The following is a 16,729-nucleotide window of genomic DNA, read 5'->3' as shown; positions in this document are numbered from 1 at the left end:
TACTCCCGTATACTAAAGTAATGTCCGATCATTACCTTATAAAATTCGAAGTTCAGACTCATGTTCGGCAAGCTAATAATAATAACTGCTATAGCAGCCGCAACATTAATGCTGCCACAACGACGACTCTTGCTGACCTACTGCCCTCGGTAATGGCACCGTTCCCAAAGTATGTGGGCTCTATTGATAACCTCACTAACAACTTTAACAACGCCCTGCGCGACACCATTGATAACATAGCACCGCTGAAGTTAAAAAAGGCTCCAAAAAGGCGTACGCCATGGTTTACTGAAGAAACTAGAGCTCAGAAATTATTATGTAGAAAGCTGGAACGCAAATGGCGCACGACTAAACTTGAGGTGCACCATCAAGCATGGAGTGATAGTTTAATAACTTATAAACGCATGCTTACCTTAGCTAAAACTAATTATTACTCAAATCTCATCCGCATTAATAAAAACGATCCAAAATTTCCTCTCCAAGGTTTCTCATAGTCAGCATTGTCACTGGCGTCCCACTGGATGTGAATTCTCCCTGCCCACTGGGTGTGAGTTTTCCTTGCCCTTTTGTGGGTTCTTCCGAGGATGTTGTAGTCGTAATGATTTGTGCAGTCCTTTGAGACATTTGTGATTTGGGGCTATATAAATAAACATTGATTGATTGATTGAGATTGCGCTACAAACATGACACTACTACCAAAAAGGTCTTGGAGTTGCTGGATTGGAGGATGCTGGTCTGAAGCAAAGGTGGTGGGAGGGACTCAGAGAGTTGTTTTAAAGGGATTTTTGGACGCAGAATGGAAAGAAAGCTTTGGAATGTCTCGAAGATTATTCAATAAGCTCTGTGGGTTGACAGGAGTTTTAATTTCGAAGAAAAAGACTTTGTGCTAGCTTCAGATGGAGGTTGCAAACTTCAAACTTGCCAGTTGTAAGAAATACATACTGCAGTTACTGCTAACCAGTTTGGAGTACGCAAATGTAGCGTGAAAAGGTTTGTGTACGGTTTCTTCTTGTGATATTTCTGCTTGAATATCTTGTGTCTCACTCGTCAGGAGTCCACCGAATGAAACCGTGGTATTGTACATTTCCTTTGCAACCTTTTTAGATAAATCTCAGTTTTTTTCTTTTTCCTACTGATGCACTTCAAAATGTCCTGTTCTTTTCATTTGTGAAGCAAATAAACAGTATCCTCTTCATTACAGTTGTTGTCTTTGTTTTTATTGAACAGGATTTGCTTTCAGGTTATATCCTGAGCGGCACACACCCACTCGAAAGATCTGTTTTCCAACTGCATGATCCAGGTGTGTTAGTCTGACTTTTCAAAAACCGAACACGATAACCATATTTTCCGGACCATAGGACGCACCGGATTATAAGGCCAATGCCGATGAATGGTCTACTTTTTTTCGGCAGTGTCTTCTCCCTGTCATCTTTGTTGTAGCGGTGTAGCGTGCAAGGACGGGAGTGGAAGAAATATCAAAAGATGGCGCTAATTGTTTTAATGACATTCCGACTTTACTTAAATCAATAACGGAGCAGCATCTCCTCATCTGGACACAACAACACTGGAAATGTGTCCCAACCGGAAGTCTAACAACTAAAGTTTCTTGAGTGAATAATGTAAACTCACTACACCGGTATGTTGTAGCACTTTCATGGTGAGTTTACTGACAGATATAAGTAAGAACTTTACACTACTTTATATTAAAAATTGCAATAGCTGAGGATGAATGTCACATGACAAGAAGATAGAAAAAAATAAGAAGCTTATCGACTACAGTGTCTCCACGGACTACAGAGGCGGATCCGCGCAACTTTTCAGGATTCATGCAGATCCCAAATATAGGTCAGTAGGTACTAGAAGGTAAGACAAGTTGCTTTTGCATAATATTGTGAAACAAAACGCCAGATAATATGTCTTACCTTATACACAGACCATAATAATACATGTATGTTGAAGCACATCAAACGGTGCAACCTACCTGTATCTCTTATGTTTGACTGCCATCTACTGGTCACACTTTTCATTACACCATCTACCAAATAAAATTGCTTTGAGGTGGGTAAGCTCAACCAAACCTATTATATACATTAGGCGCACCGGGATATAAGGTGCACTGTCGAGTTTTGAGAAGAAAAAAGGACTTCAGGTGTGCCTTATAGTCCGGAAAATACAGTAGATTAAGGCAGTGGTTCTCAAATGGTGATACGCACCTAGGGGTACTTGAAGGTATGCCAAGGTGTACGTGACATTTTTTTTTTTAAATATTCTAAAAATAGCAACAATTCAAAAATCATTTATAAATATATTATTGAATAATACTTCAACAAAATATGAATGTAAGTTCTTAAAGTGTGAAAAGAAATGCAACAATGCAATATTCAGTGTTGACAGGTAGATTTTTTGTGGACATCTTCCATAAATATTGATGTTAAAGATTTCTTTTTTTGTGAAGAAATGTTTAGAATTAAGTTCATGAATCCAGATAAATCTCTATTACAATTCCCAAAGAGGGCACTTTAAGTTGATGATTACTTCTATGTGTAGAAATCTTTATTTATAATTGAATCACTACTGTATTTTTCAACAAGTTTTTAGTTATTTTTATATCTTTTTTTCCAAATAGTTCAAGAAAGACCCCTACAAATGAGCAATATTTCGCACTGTTATACAATTTCATAAATCAGAAACTGATGACATAGTGCTGTATTTTACTTCTTTATCTATTTTTTTCAACCAAAAATGCTTTGCTCTGATTCGGGGGTATTTGAATTACAAAAAGTGTTCCCAAGGGGTACATCACTGAAAAAAGGTTGAGAACCACTGGATTAAGGTGTATCCATGAGTTGTAGGATGCTTATTAGGACTTGAACTATTTGAGAAATCTGACTTATTTAGTGAATGGACACGTACTGAGTTACTCAGTGGCCCAGTGGTTAGAGTGTCCACCATGAGATCGGTAGGTTGTGAGTTCAAACCCCGGCTGAGTCATACCAAAGACTATAAAAATGGGACCCATTACCTCCCTGCTTGGCACTCAGCATCAAGGATTGGAATTGGGGGTTAAATCGCCAAAAACGATTCCCGGGTGCGGCCACCGCTGCTGCTCACTGCTCCCCTAACCTCCCAGGGAGTGATCAAGGGTGATGGATCAAATGCAGAGAATAATTTCACCACACCTAGTGTGTGTTTGACAATCATTGGTACTTTAACTTTTGTTTTTTAAACTTAAACAAAACTGATATGTTCTGTGACCAAAAACAATTGAAAGACTACTCTATGTCGGCAGTGCAACAATTTTGGTCATATTAAATAGTCGGTGACGTCATCACTAGCTTTGCGGCACAGAGGTGAGTCAGCGCGGCCCCACGCAACAACATCATAGGTGAAAACATCTAAAGTGTGGCAATATTAATTTTGAAAAACCAAAAATGTTTTTTTATGACAGCACATCTCTTACACAGGCACATTTAAAACAAAGGCATGATGTCATACATCTGGAGAATGTGATTTCAAATAAAGGGGTTCGGATTTTTCTCGTGTGTGGATTGCTAAAGGGGGTCAGCGTCATCATTCACGATAGCGCTAAATGTAATATTTCCGAACAATTCAGTGGAAAATAACATTGCACCGGCTGTGATACGATGGAGAAATACTGTGAGTAATTAGATAAGAAGTGCCTTCATCGTTATAAAAAGTACTTGGATGCAAGGATCCGTACAAGAACCACAAGTCTGAGTAGAGCAGAGACCACAACATCTTCCCCGATGTCTCATACTCGGAATTTGTATGAGACTACTTATTTGTTCGACCGAGCCCATTTTACACTTTGAATGAGTTTCAAAATTATAAGAGTCTAGAAAGTTATGACTGCTTTGTTTGTGGGTGGGTTGGTGACGTTTGTGTTTATCTGTGTAAACCCAGTGGACATTGTGTTGACAAGGCTAGAGTCATGGACTCTAAGAAACGAACCGACCCTGGATAATCACGGATAACCAATCTAATGTCATTTCAGCACACTGTGACTGTAAGGCAGGATTGGGAGAACGATTTCTCGTGATGCTTCAGTTTTTTTCCGTGGAGTTTACACTCTGAATGAGAGAAGTGAGTACTATTTTTTTTTTATCAATAGAACTACTATCAAAGTTCTTCTACCAAACACAAAGTTAATGCAAAGATGGGCAGTCATTTATTTTAGATATTATTTTTACTTACAAAATGTTTCCCCTGAAATTATTTGAACAAACACAAAGTCGTCAGCATGTCGCATCTCGGTTGACTAAAGCAATCCATGTTTGCCTTCGCCCTTATCTTTTCTTTTCAGCCGCTTCCGTTTGTTCAGAAATACACTTAGGAATGTGATAAAAGCCAGTTTTATCTCTTCCACCTTGATTGTGGCAGTTGACAATGGCAGACGTTGTCGGCATTATAAATTATTGGTGACAATTAGCGTTTCACGACCCCGCCCTCATTCAAGTCACTTTTTGGAATGTAACTTCCGCCCTTCAATAAGGACACCAGCAATGCGAAAAATGGGAAATGTAAAACAAGCCAAACCCCTCTATCGGTAAGATAGTTAGCGTGTTAACTTGCTGGCTACCTAACAAATAGATTAAGCTATATATATATTTTTTTTCCAGAAACTTCAGGTGTGATAAACACACGTCAATCACACTGATCAATTAATCAAATTTTTATTTTGATTATGGCTTCTCGTGGTTACGAAAATGTAATTATCCGAAAAAAGAGATTAATGGGCCGCGCAACATGCATGCATATTCCGGGGCTTGTGACGATGAAACAGATGAGGAGCGAATGAGTGAAAAAAGAGCACGTCTACTTAGGGCTGGGCGATATTGCCTTTTTTTAATATCGCAATAATTTTAGGCCATATCGCGATGTAAAAGTGTTCATTCAAGGCTAGGCAAAATATCAGAATATATATTCTGATATTTTGCCTAGCCTTGAATGAACACTTGATGCATATAATCACAGCAGTATGATGATTCTATGTGTCTACATTAAAACATTCTTCTTCATACTGCATTAATATATGCTATTTTTAAACTTTCATGCAGAGAGGGAAATCACAACTAAGTCAATTGACCAAAAGTATATTTATTAAAGTTATTAAGCAATGGCACAAATATTTAAGTCATTTCCAAAACATAAATTGCAAGATTGTCAGAGACATTTTAAGTGTCAAATAAAAATGAGCTGCATAATAGGAAATCAAAAAATATTTGTCCTTCACTATGTGGTATGTGACTAAGGTTATGAAATTCTCTTCATATTCTAGCGAGTGACTTTACAAATGATGCTACATATTAGCAGTAATGCTACTTTTTATAGCAACACTTTCCCCCCACACTTGACAAATTACGGTTGTCTGTTCGACATATTCCCACTTGAAGCCGAACCACCGCCAGACGATGGAAACCCTGCTGTTTTTATTGGGAATTAAGTCTTCCTTCATTTGTTACCAGATCCGCACCATCTTTCTCTCGTACGGCTACGTTAGCAGCTAACGTTGCCACGCCGCTACCTCTCTGCTCTGCGAGAGCGTGTACAGTACGTGATGTGACAGTTTGTGAGGTATGTAAGAATGTGCGCCTGCTTGTCTGTGAGGAGAGACAGGAAAGAGCGAGGAGAGCCTGAACTGTACGCCCGCAGCTAAAAGTCCTGCGGGACAACGTATACTCGAATATTACGATATAGTCATTTTCTATATCTCACAGAGACAAACCCGCAAGATATCGATATATCGCCCAGCCCTACGTCAACTAGAAGTTTGCGATCTCAATACGGTTGCAATCTTTTATTTGACACAGCACTAATATGCATAATCAATCATCACTAAACTCAATAGAAGAAGTAAGACATATGATTTCTGGGTTGATGTAAAAGTTGACAGAGACACATCATTGGCCAATAAAACTGAATCTACTGATAAACGCAAAATAATATCCGGGAACTTGACATAAATGTAAGTGAAATGTTGTCATTGTGAAGAGAAGAGACATTAATTAGGGAAAATATTGAGTCCAGTAGCGCTCATTTCTCCCCGACATGCTCAAACGCCGGCTGACATGAACTCAACAATGTCGAGACAGCCACTCAAAACAGCGATTAAAACTAGTAAGTTAGTTTCAGTTTATTTCGAACAAGGGCTCGGCGATTTATCGAATATACTCGATATGTCGTGGGTTTGTCTCTGTGCGATAGAGAAAAGGACTATATCGTGATATTCGAGGATACGTTCTTACGCAGATGCTTTTAGCTGTGTGCAATACACTGCAGGCTATTCTCGCTCTCTTACTTGTCTCTCCTTCTCACAAAGACATAAAACAAGTGCGCCTTCTTACATAAGTCACATACAGGTGCTGGTCATATTATTAGAATATCATGAAAAAGTTGATGTATTTCAAAGTCAAACTTGTAGAATGTATACATTAATTCCAAACAGACTGATACATTTCAAGTGTTTTTTGACAAAAAGGAGATGATTATAGCTGACAACCAATGAAAACCCTAAATTCAACATCTCAGAAAATTAGAATATGGTGAAATGGTCAGATATTGAAGACACTTGGTGCCACACTCTAAGTAGCTAACTAACTCAAAACACCTGGAAAAGCCTTTAAATGGTCTCTCATTTTGATTCTGTATGACACACAATCATGGGGAAGACTGCTGACTTGACAACTGTCCAAAAGATGACCATTGATACTTTAAAGAAGGAGGGCAAGACACAAAAGGTAATTGCCAAAGAGGTTGGATGTTCCCAGAGTTCTGTGTCCAAGCACATTAATAGAGAGGCGAAGGGAAGACAAAGATGTGGTAAAAAAAAGTGTACAAGCAAGAGGGATAACCGCGCCCTGGAGAGGATTGTCAGACAAAACCCATTCAAAAATGTGGGGGAAATCCTCAAAGAGTGGACTGCAGCTGGAGTCAGTGCTTCAAGAACCACCACGCACCGACGTATGCAAGATATGGGCTTCAGCTGTCGCATTCCTTGTGTAAAGCCACTCTTGAATAAGAGACAACGTCAAAAGCGTCTCGCCTGGGCTCAAGACAAAAAGGACTGGACTGCTGCTGAGTGGTCCAAAGTTATGTTTTCAGATGAAAGTAAATTTTGTATCTCCTTTGGAAATCAAGGTCCCAGAGTCTGGAGGAAGACAGGAGAGGCACAGAATACACGTTGCCTGAAGTCCAGTGTCAAATTTCCGCAATCGGTAATGGTCTGGGGTGCCATGTCATCTGCTGGTGCTGGTCCACTGTGTTTCCTGAGGTCTAGGGTCAATGCAGCAGTCTACCAGGAAGTTTTAGAACACTTTATGCTGCCTGCCGCGGACCAATTTTATGGAGGTGAAGATTTCATTATCCAACATGACTTGGCACCTTCACACAGTGCCAAATCTACCAGTACCTGGTTTAAGGACCATGGTATCCCTGTTCTTGATTGGCCTGCAAACTCACCTGACCTTAACCCCATAGAAAACCTATGGGGTATTGTGAAGCGGAAGATGCGAGATGCCAGACCCAACAATGCTGAAGGCCACTATTAAAGCAACCTGGGCTCTCATAACACCTGAGGAGTGCAACAGACTGGTCGACTCCATGCCACGCCGTATTGCTGCAGCAATTCAGGCAGAAGGAGCTGCAATTAAGTGTTGATTGCAGTACATGCTGAAACTTTCCATTTTCATACTTTTCAGTTGGCCCACATTTCTAAAAAATATTTTTTGGGCTTCACGGTGGCAGAGGGGTTAGTGCGTCTGCCTCACAATACGAAGTTCCTGCAGTCCTGGGTTCAAATCCAGGCTCGGGATCTTCCTGTGTGGAGTTTGCATGTTCTCCCCGTGAATGCGTGGGTTCCCTCCGGGTACTCCGGCTTCCTCCCACTTCCAAAGACATGCACCTGGGGATAGGTTGATTGGCTACACTAAATTGGCCCTAGTGTTTGAATGTGAGTGTGAATGTTGTCTGTCTATCTGTGTTGGCCCTGCGATGAGCTGGCGACTTGTCCAGGGTGTACCCCGCCTTCCGCCCGATTGTAGCTGAGATAGGCGCCAGCGCCCCCCGCGACCCCAAAAAGGGAATAAGCGGTAGAAAATGGATGGATGGATGGTACTAGTTGTAACTAATATTCAAATTTTCTGAGATACTGAATTTGGGATTTTCAGTAATTGTCAGTACTAATCATCAAAATTTAAAGAAATAAACATTTCAAATATATCCCTATGTGTGTAATGAATTGATATAATATGTAAGTTTCACATTCTGAATATAATTACTGAAATAAATAAACTTTTTCATGATATTCTAATAATATGAACAGCACCTGTACTGTCGTGCATGCAACATCATATGCCGTCACCGAGCAGAGAGGTAGCGGCATGCTAGCAGAGCGGTGTGAGTGGTAATACGAGAGAAATAAGATGTGAATCTGGTAACAAATGAAGGAATAATTAAATCCAAATAAAAACAGCTGGGGGTCCATCGTCTGGCGGTGGCTTGGCTTCAAGCGGCAAGATGTCGAACAGACAACCGTAATATGTCAAGTGTGCAGCAAAAGCGTTGCAACAAAAATTAGCAGCACTCCTAATGTCATCATTTGAAAAATCACCCGCTAGAAAATGAAGGGTGCTTGATACTCTGCATGTCAACATCTTTGCCGGTGCCACACCAACAAAATGCCCAAGCCACCATTTCCACATCAACACTGTATGAAAAAAATAGTCAACGACAGAAGGAGATAACGTCCACAGGAACCTACCACATAGCGAAGGTTATACACTAATTGATTTCCTATTATGCAACTCATTTTTATTTGAGAATTATTGAAATATCTTGTGTGACATCATGCATGGGGGGAAAATTATTATTATTATTATTTTCTTTGTCATGAAAAAGGGAGGTTTTTGTCATGAAAAAGAGAGGTTTTTTGGGTCGGTGCACTAATTGTAAGAGTATCTTGTGTTTTTTTATGTTGATTTGATAAAAAAAAAAAAAATATATATATATATACATATATATATATATATATATATATATATATATATATTTTTTTTTTAAATTACAAAAAAAAAAATCATATAAAATTCTTCTGCGGCCCGGTACCAATCGAGCAGCGGCCCGTTACCGGGCCGTGGCTCGGTGGTTGGGGACCACTGTTGTAGAGGACATTTTGTTCCAGCACCGTTCCCAGCTATAAGTCGTCTGTTTTCATCGCATAATTCCACAGTATTCGGGACTTCTGTGTTGCTGAATCTTTTGCAATTTGTTCAATGAATAATGGAGACCTCAAAGAAGAAAGCTGTAGGTGGGAAGCGGTGTATTGCTGCCGCCTTTAGCAACACAAACACAGCCCATGTTTTATTCTTTACATTCCAGAAAGATGACGGTGAAGTAGAGCTGGGCGATATTGCCTTTTTTTAATACCGCAATATTTTTAGGCCATATTGCGATATACAATATATTTCTCGGTATTTTGCCTTAGCCTTGAATGAACACTGGATACAGAGAATCACAGCAGTATGGTGATTTTATGTGTCTACATTAAAACATTCTTGTTCATACTGCACTAATATATGCTACTTTTAAACTTTCATGCAGAGAAGGAAATCACAACTAAGTCAATTGACCAAAACTGTAGTTTTTAAAAGTTATTAGCAGGTGACTTTTCAAATGATGCTACATATTAGCAGTAATGCTACTTTTGGTAGCAACGCTTGTGCCCCACACATGACAAATTAAAGTTGTCTATTTGACGTATTCCCGCTTGAAGCCGAACCACGACCCCGTGCTGTTTTTGTTGGGAATTAATTCTTCCTTCATTTGTTACGAGATTCGCACCTTCTTTGGGAGAGTGGCCGTGCGCAACCCGAGCGTCCCTGGTTCAAATCCCACCTAGTACCAACCTCGTCACGTCCGTTGTGTCCTGAGCAAGAAACTTCACCCTTGCTCCTGATGGGTGCTGGTTGGCGCCTTGCATGGCAGCTCCCTCCATCAGTGTGTGAATGTGTGTGTGAATGGGTAAATGTGGAAGTAGTGTCAAAGCGCTTTGAGTACTTTGAAGGTAGAAAAGCGCTATACAAGTACAACCCATTTATCATTTATTTATTTATCTCTTGCAACAACCCGCTAGCATCACAGCTAACATTAGCCACGCCGCTACCTTTCTGCTGGGCGAGGGCGTATACGTATGTGACGTATGACGTGACAGTATGTGACGTATGTAAGAATGTGCGCCCTCTTGTCTGTGAGAAGGAGACACAGGAAAGAGCAAGGAGAGCCTGTAGTGTAATGCCCGGAGCTAAAAAAAACTGCGTGAGAACGTCTACTCGAATGTTACGATATAGTCAATTTCTATATCGCACAGAGACAAACCCACGATATATCGCCCAGCCCTACAGTGAAGCTTTACTATGGAACAGAGCGGTCAAGCGAACACGGTTGGATTGGACCACACACACAAAGTACAGTGTATCATGCAGCGATCATTTTGAAATATCGTGTTTTGAAGAGGGTCCCTTGCGATGGGCAGAGATGGGCATCGCCACAACCCGTTGACTGGTGCTGAAGAAAAGTGCGGGGCCGACCTTCAGGTTGTACAGGTACGACCATTTAATCTCACTAAAACACTAGTAACACAATAAGCAGATAAGGGATTTTCCAGAATTATCCTGGTAAATTTTTCTTATAACATCTGAATCGCTCCCACTGCCCTGTCTTTTTTTTTCTTTCTTTCTAGTCCTTTACTCTCACTTTCTTCATCCACGAATCTTTCATCCTTGCTCAAATTAATGGGGAAATCGTCGCTTTCTCGGTCCGAATCGCTCTCGCTGCTGGTCGCCATGATTGTAAACAATGTTCAGATGTGAGGAGCTCCACAACCCGTGACGTCACGCGCTTATCGTCTGCTACTTCCGGTACAGGCAAAGCTTTTTTATCAGCACCAAAAGTTGCAAACTTTATCGCTGATGTTCTCTACTAAATCCTTTCAGCAAAAATATGGCAATATTGTAAAATTATCAAATATGACACATAGAATGGACCTGCTATCCCCGTTTAAATAAGAAAATCCCATTTCAGTAGGCCTATAAAAAAACGGACACAATTAGTGCGGTTGCAGGTGGTACCGCTAACCATGAAAAAAAATGCTCTGAGCAACAGGAAACATACCTAGAAGAGGCTTAGGATCACTAGCAACATAAATAACATAAACCATTAACGGACATGATCTGTCGTGACAGATTATGTCACTATTGTTAATTAAATTTCTTTGTGTATTATTTTACTTGTTGTGGTTTATTTGTTAATAATTTATATCCAGGTTTTTTTTAATTTAAAGTTGATATTTGTCGGTACAATAAATGCTCCTGTTTTCAAATTAATGAATAATTGTGTAATTAATTGTGATTACAATATCAACCAAAATAATTGTGATTATTATTTTTCCCATAGTCATCTAGCCCTAACACACACACACACACACACACACACACACACACACACACACACACACACACACACACACACACACACACACACACACACACACACACACACACACACACACACACACACACACACACACACATCCATTTTCTACCGCTTATTCCCTTTCGGGATCGCGGGGGGCGATGGCGCCTATCTCAGCTACAATCGGGCGGAAGGTAGGGTACACCCTGGACAAGTCGCCACCTCATCGCAGGGCCAACACAGATAGACAGACAACATTCACACTCACATTCACACACTAGGGCCAATTTAGTGTTGCCAATCAACCTATCCCCAGGTGCATGTCTTTGGAAGTGGGAGGAAGCCGGAGTACCCGGAGGGAACCCACGCATTCACGGGGAGAACATGCAAACTCCACACAGAAAGATCCCGAGCCTGGATTTGAACCCAGGACTGCAGGAACTTCGTATTGTGAGGCAGACGCACTAACCCCTCTGCCACCGTGAAGCCCACACACACACAATAAAAGAATAAATATATAATCTATAAGATAGTTACAATGTTCAGAATCAATCAAGTATATTTGATTGCTAAAAATACAAGTAGTTAATCAATAACCAATCACATAACTGTGTGCACATCATCACAACATGCTTGCTCCTTGTTGAGCAAGTTAGATGATTTTGGTGTTTGTTTTAATTGCTGCTATTTTTACTGTCCTTAGTTTTCATTAAAAATATGCATTGTTTTTGTCTGTACTTGGTCAGTCCTTGCTTTTGAATGGACAAAAGGTTGATTAGTTTTTTTTTTTTTTGTAAGAGCCTAATGAGCAACACAGTTACAGTATAGAAACATATTTAAGAATGAATAAGTCATCTTTATTAGTTAGCCTTTTTTGCCTAAACATTTTTCAAGCTGAATTTAAAAGCAGATGGCTCCATAGGCTCAATAGGTTTATCCTTCATAAGTCAATTAGTCGACTAATTGTTAAGATAGTAATGACTAGGTGAGTATCAAAACAGTTGTTAGTTGCAGCCTTACTCTGTATTAAATATAACACCAAACAGTACTATGCAGTGGGGTGATATTAAAACTTGTCACAGCTCAGTAGTGTAGTCTCAGGACATCAAAATAGCTGCTCAGAACAGTCACACTATCAAGGAAATGGTTTTAGGTCTAAACGTACCTGACATGTGACATTGATGTGAGGGGGCTCTCCAGAACTGGGGTAGATGCTCTGGACCTTCTTCCCGTTTTGGGCATAGTCCCGGATCTCGCTCAGGCAATGCTGCACTTCCGCAAAGCGGGCAAACAGCCGCTCCATGTTGAAGACGAGCTGCTCCAGCGCTCGCTCCCGCCCCGTACTACTGGCCATCCCGTGCATGGGCGTCGACGGAGCCAGCACCGCCTCCGGTTCCAGGCGAGGCGACGGGGCACGGGTCGAGTCCCTGCTGGCCTGGCCGGCCACTGCCAGGCTGGCCATGCGGCTGACGTGGTCGGCGTCGAAGTTCTCAACCGTGACAGAGGAGGAGGTGCTGGACGGCGTTCTCTCCGAGGAGGAAAAGTCCACAGAGCTGGTTACGGGGCTGGCCTCGTTGCTCCTCACCTCCTCTACTAGTCGGCGCCTGCTTAAGGGTGAACGTACAACACCTGCGCTCGGCAGCACCAGGTCTTTTATCGCTGGGCATTCCCTGTCCTCTTTGGACAGGTGTTCCGAGTGCCTTCTAATCCGTGAGAAATTAGAGGGTGACCCCGGGTTTACAGGGGAGGGGGCTGGTGAAAAGACACGGTCCCCGTCGTACATCAACTCTTTAGCTAAAAGGCGAAGGATGTATTTTTCTGTGTTGGAGGACGGGAGGAAGGCGGGGTCCATGGACTTCTGGCGGCCCACCATCAACAGCAGAACCTTGTCACTGAGGAAGCACACCCCCTTGGGCCTGTCGTTGGCCTGCAGGGAGATCTGCTGAATGTTGGGTATAGCAGATGGTGTGATGCAGTACACCAGCAACATGTTGCAGGTGTTGGACGCAACAGCCACAGTGGAAGCCCGCGGGTCAAAAGCCACGATATCCGGCACCAGGATCCCGGGGATGCTGACTTTGCGGGTGGTGGTCACCTTCCGTTCATATGTGATTAAGACCAGATGCGAGGAGTCCTGGCCGGAGCCTGTTACTACATCCTTGCGACGAAGGTGAATAAGGGGGCTCGGGTCTGAGCAGCGGTGCTTGGCAAGCAGGTGGGTAAGGTCCAGAGGGCCCGTGCTGGCCGCATGGGACCTCTCGGAGTCAAAGGACCGTCTCCTTGAGTCCAACGAGAGGTCATTTTCCAGAGTCTGCCTCTGCAAGGGGTCTGCCTCAGGCGGCACCTCAAAGGCCATGCCGGCGCTCAACCCGCATAGTTTTTCCAAAGGCAGCTCTGTCGCCACGGCAACCTGAGAGTCCCCTGTGGCCTCCATGGCACAGATATAGCCCCCCACGTCAAAGATGGGACAGAAGGAGCAGGCTACCAGGCTCTTGTGTATGTCGTTCCAGATGTAGGAGTGAAGCTCGCTGCCGATAGCCACCACCAGCCGGATGCCATCTTTAGTCCAACAAGCGCAGTGGATCAGTCCGCTCCCTTTGATGTCTGCTTTGGTCCTCCTGTTGTCCACCCTTACGGAAAACAGCACTGAGGCGTCCCTCTTAGTCAGGAGGGACAAGATGTCCAGTTTGGGATGCCAGACACAGCCCTGAGGGAGAAGCGGGAAAGGCTCGCTCATCTCGCAGGTCTGAGTGCATAGCAGCTTGTTGTGTTCCAGAGCACTCAGCTGCATCTGCCAGACGCTGACGTGCTTCTTGTGCTGCACGGCCAGCAGGGCAGGCGAGTCCGGGCAGCACAGTGGGCCCCAGAAAAGACCCAGTACGTGCTCGAACTGCCCAACCACGTTGGTGTCACCGAACTTGACCTCGCCGTGAACAAAGTAGAGCGTCGTCAGGCACACCTGCTTGCCATCGGTCCAGGCGATGCCGTGCACGGGGTGAATGGCCTGGTGCAGCGCGTTGACGCCGCTCCGCAGTAGCTTGGCCTTGCCCAGGTCCATCCTGAGAGAAACGGCGAGGACAATTCAAAAAGTGGACATGATCTGTGCGAGTGCGGTGCGACAGCAGATGCAGATTAAGAACAGCAAAAGCCTCTCCTGCCTCTCTTTCCTTGTAGGCGCCCTAATCCGCTCACCTGAGCCGAGGTCGACGTGACAAACGCTAATAGCTGATAAAAGCAGGATGACCTTCACACAGCACTGGGACGACACGTCGAGGGCTGAGGCATGCTGGCATTGCTAACTGGTATTGATGAGCAGCCAAATAAATTGAAGCTAGGTAGGTCCTTAAATCCAACAAAGGCTTAAATGCCTACTTAAACCCACTACTTCCGATCACGCTGTCTGATAGTTTATATATCAATGATGAAATCTTAACATTGCAACACATGCCAATACGGCCGGTTTAGTTTACTAAATTGCAATTTTAAATTTCCCGCGAAGTATCCTGTTGAAAACGTCGCGGAATGATGACGCGTACGCGTGGCGTCACCGGTTGTAGCGGACATGTTCTTCCAGCCCGATCCAAGCTATAAGTTGTCTGCTTTAATCGCATAATTACACAGTATTCTAGACATCTGTGTTGCTGAATCTTTTGCAATATGTTCAATTAATAATGGAGAAGTCAAAGAAGAAAGATGTAGGTGGGAAGCGGTGTATTGCAGCTGCCTTTAGCAAAACAAACAGCCGGTGGTTCCTTGTTTACATTTCCGAAGGTGAAGCTTTACTATGGAACAGAGCGGTCAAGCGAACATGGTTCCCGACCACATGTCAACCGGTAGGTTTCGGTGAGAAAATTGTGCGAATAAGTCGGCTCTTACCGTAGACATGAGCGGAGCTTGCGTCCTCCTGCAGCTGCGGACTATTACCTCCTCCCACCGGAGACACTGGCGGCAACCACACCCGTGGCCCCACCCCTCCGACTTTCAGGTACCATATAATCTCAGTAAAACACTAGTAACACAATAGGCAGATAAGGGATTTTCCAGAATGATCCAAGTAAATGTGTCTAATAAAATCTGAATCGTTCCCACTGCCCTTGCCTTTTTTTTTCTAGTCCTTCACTCTCACTATCATCATCCACAAATCTTTCATCCTCGCTCAAATTAATGGGGAAATTGTCGATTTCTCGGTCCGAATCGCTCTCGCTGGTGGTGGCTATGATTGTAAACAATGTGAGGCTGTGAGGAGTTCCACAACCCGTGACATCACGCGCACATCGTCTGCTACTTCCGGTACAGGCAAGGCTTTTTTATTAGCGACCAAAAGTTGGGAACTTTATCATCGATGTTCTCTACTAAATCCTTTCAGCAAAAATATGGCAATATCGTGAAATGGTCAAGTATGACACATAGAATGGAGCTGCTATCCCCATTTAAATATGAAAATCTCATTTCAGTAGGCCTTTAAGAATTTGACACATAGCAGGATATAGAATTCATATCATACACAAAAGACACGTACCTGTGAGGATAATCAAAAACCGCAGATGCTGTATTAAAGACAAATTGGAGGAAGGAAATTACTTGCCTGGAGACAGCAATATCCTACCTCAGAATAATCCAGCCATTTAAAAAAAAAACATGGATATCCACTAAACTAGTAGGTAATTTTCCGTTTACAAGACGTCTATATACACGCCATGAATTCAACATAAACAATCTAATTAGAATTACCGTGTGCAGCTGGGATAGGCTCCAGCACTGTCGTTGTAACTTTGGGCAAGATACTTTACTGGTTGTAGTGCTGGTTTAGATGTAACTTAGATAATGAGTTTCGCTACGTAAAGCGCTTTGAGTCACTAGAGAAAAAGCGCTGTATAAATATAATTCACTTCACACGTTTCACTCCAAGGTTCACAGTGCTCCACTACTACGAGTACTATTACACGTTTGGCTAACGAACGCATAAACAAACTAATAGCGACCAAAATATTATTTGATTGTTTAATTTATACAAAAACGTACCTTATTGGATGTTTAACCTCTCTGAAGTACTTATGGTGCACCCTATCCCGCGTAATTCACATTTTGCCGGTTAAAAAGCGATTCTGCTGTTTACTACTCGTTACCCGGAAGTAATTAGCATCGTCGCCATGATTGATGAAAAAAGTATTTTGGGAAATGTAGTTTAAAACGAAAATGAATGTGTTGTTTGAACGTGCTTTCTCGCTTTTCAGCGCTGTTT

The 16,729-nt window shown here is 42.6% G+C and overlaps 1 protein-coding gene across 8 annotated transcripts in view; it reads right to left on the bottom strand.

Moving 5' to 3' along the window:
* The window catches only part of wdcp (WD repeat and coiled coil containing), a 30,363-nt gene that overhangs the window by 1,683 nt on the left and 11,951 nt on the right, over nt 1–16,729 (bottom strand). For 4 of the 8 annotated variants that reach the window (XM_061900985.1, XM_061900993.1, XM_061900986.1 and 1 more), the window contains exon 2: nt 12,653–14,546. In XM_061900985.1, the coding sequence (XP_061756969.1) occupies nt 12,653–14,546 (1,894 nt within the window). Of the gene's footprint in view, nt 1–12,652; nt 14,547–14,679; nt 15,253–15,363; nt 15,985–16,006; nt 16,035–16,509; nt 16,657–16,729 lie in introns of those variants that run through there. The other 4 variants (XM_061900988.1, XM_061900987.1, XM_061900991.1 and 1 more) reach the window with 4 other exon arrangements.

Source organism: Nerophis ophidion, linkage group LG05 (assembly GCF_033978795.1).
Source record: "Nerophis ophidion isolate RoL-2023_Sa linkage group LG05, RoL_Noph_v1.0, whole genome shotgun sequence".
Classification (NCBI taxonomy): Eukaryota; Metazoa; Chordata; class Actinopteri; order Syngnathiformes; family Syngnathidae; genus Nerophis; species Nerophis ophidion.
The sequence above is the reverse complement of the archived record's forward strand: the minus strand, read 5'-3'. Positions and strand labels throughout refer to the sequence as shown.